At 40.4% G+C, this 2,340-nt stretch overlaps 1 protein-coding gene across 1 annotated transcript in view; it reads right to left on the reverse strand. All coding sequences in view use genetic code 11, as the record gives it.

The window, feature by feature from the left end:
* EGR_09788 (hypothetical protein) overlaps nucleotides 1–2,340 on the reverse strand; it is a gene marked incomplete at both ends in the record, with an annotated part of 3,146 nt that continues 806 nt past the window's right edge. Inside the window, 3 exons of the mRNA XM_024499037.1 lie at nucleotides 1–165; nucleotides 991–1,137; nucleotides 1,173–1,388. Of these exons, the coding sequence (XP_024346547.1) occupies nucleotides 1–165; nucleotides 991–1,137; nucleotides 1,173–1,388 (528 nt within the window). The remainder of the gene's footprint in view (nucleotides 166–990; nucleotides 1,138–1,172; nucleotides 1,389–2,340) is intronic.

Genomic DNA, 2,340 nt, shown 5'->3' on the forward strand with positions numbered 1-2,340 from the left:
TCAAATCAACAGATCGAAATAGTATGCCTTGCTCAGATCAAATAAAAGACAGTCCTCGGTTTGAATTCGGCTTTCAAAGGAGAGAGACTGTTTAAGAAACACAACGATTCTTAAGCAACATTTTAAAACTAAAAAAGATTTTAAAAAGTGAAATTCGCATGATATCTTAAGTGGAAATTTACCAGAAATAATGTCACGACCCCTAAGTTCTTCCCGCCTTTAAGTTCCTTTCTGTTGGGAGTTTAAAGAAAGGGGTTCATTGAAAACAAAAAAGCCATGTTATGAGTGTGCAAACAACGGAGGTGGTAAGGGAGGTGCTTATGGTGGCCAAGATGTGGATGAATAAATAATGTGAGGAATGCGGTCTACATTTGGGTTGGGGTGTAGTGGAGTCTGGCGAATTCTGAGCTTTCACATGCACACATACAAGAGATTGCCAATGAGGTATGTGGTTTTACAGCTCCTTGCCCCGAAAAAAAAGCGGCACATTGTGAAATTGCTGAGATTGCCCTACGCCCACAAGGCATTTTGACGACATCCAGCCAGCACAAGGCCTATCTCGTACCGTTATCAGCCATTCGTAAATCATTCATTTTTATTCTCTAATTATGAGGCAGTGTTTTAGGACATTTCGACTGTAACGTGGGATTTTGGGTAAAAGAAGCACCTTCTAATTAATAGCGATTCATTCCTGATTTTTATCCAAAAACGTCTAACTACACTTGCTTGTTTCGTATATGGTAACCCACCCTGAGTCATCAATGAATGGGTAATAAATTACGCTAATGAACCAGGAATGGGCTATGACGCCGATTTGGTAGTCATCACTACGCAGTTAAATTTATCATTAGAGAAAAACGTTTTTTGAACAAAAAACCTTGATTTGCAGCAGTGCACATGTTTTTGTACTGAATACTTCGTCTGGGTAGATACAGCGAAAGGATTAGGAAGGCTGGAAAGTACTAAACCTCCCTTGCCAATCACTTATACTTCACTGATTGTGATGTTATTGTCAAGTGGATTGTCAAATAAGGGATTCATTTGATAAGAACTAACTTCAACTGACGTGGAGAGGCAACCACGGTAATCATCAACAAATTTGTTCGTGATGTTCTTTATTTCTCCAACATCAGGCACCTATGGCTAGTAAATAACTTTAACTGCCACTAAACTTTTAACTTTTGATGAACCGGAATTGTTGTTGTTCTTTCTAAGATGATTTGAATATCGTAAACAGATACGACACACCCGTAGCACTGAGGGCGGATATTTTGGGTGCAAATTCTTTTGAGTTTATATGAACTTTGAGGCCAGTGATTCATGTAATGTGTTCCATCAAGGTAGGTCCAACCTTCATAAAACGTGCCATCGTCCACATTTTCGTTTTTCTGTTACCTTTAATTAAAGAGATTTCCGTGCCTGATGCTGGCTAATCACCGCCTTGTGTGGATGGGAGTATTTATGTGAGACCGAAGTGTGCCCATCAGCTCATCCAGACACAGCTAATGCAAGATAGTTTGTGAGGTTTCCCATTTGCGTCAATGTTGCCTCGCGGGTTTCCCCCATATTGTGTACTTTACCAAGTAGTTGAGACAAATCGCGCATATTTTACATCAGGGCTAACGGCCTGGGAGACGGAGAAGGCTGTGGAAATTGGGCATTTGTGCAGCATTACACCTTGGTAGGGCAGGAGACGTGAAAACCAACGAACAAGTGAAGCAGCATCTCACTGCGTTCCCGTTACAAAGTGTCTAGATTAGCTAAATGGGCAGAAATTGAAAAAGGCTTCAAAAGCAGGCATTGATGTCTCCGTTCCGGAAATTTCGCTAGATAAATTTCCCTATTTAAAGGAAAGCAAGAAGCCAATCAGTAAGTTGTCACTTTGAAATGATATCTAGTCTAAGGCCCATTAGATTGGCTTCTAGTTTTGGTTTTTCATAATAACGGATGATAAAAGTTTTCTAGATTCTCAGTACGGAAATTTGTTAGGTTCATTTCAGGCAGTAGGACGGACATTGGGAAAAATAGAGTGGAAGAATAATCAGTAGATTAATCCGGCCATATACACAAACGATTTTTTTATTTGAAGATGATAAAAAGCAAAAAAGTTGACATCCACCCTGTGAAGCGCTAATAACGTCATGGTTTGTATTTGTGCATTGTGGTGTGACCTGTACACCAATACTTAGTTGTTCTCCTTCTTATTCGCCTGGTATATTATGGCCGCAGAGGTGGCTCTGGATACTACATTTGTGGCGGTGTTAGGCGAACCCTACCCGGGTAAGTGACAGCCAGGATTTTGTTGACCGATCCACATGTCTTAACAACTCAGAAGTAAAG

The sequence above is a fragment of the Echinococcus granulosus genome (genome assembly GCF_000524195.1).
Source record: "Echinococcus granulosus chromosome Unknown EG_S00167, whole genome shotgun sequence".
Classification (NCBI taxonomy): Eukaryota; Metazoa; Platyhelminthes; class Cestoda; order Cyclophyllidea; family Taeniidae; genus Echinococcus; species Echinococcus granulosus.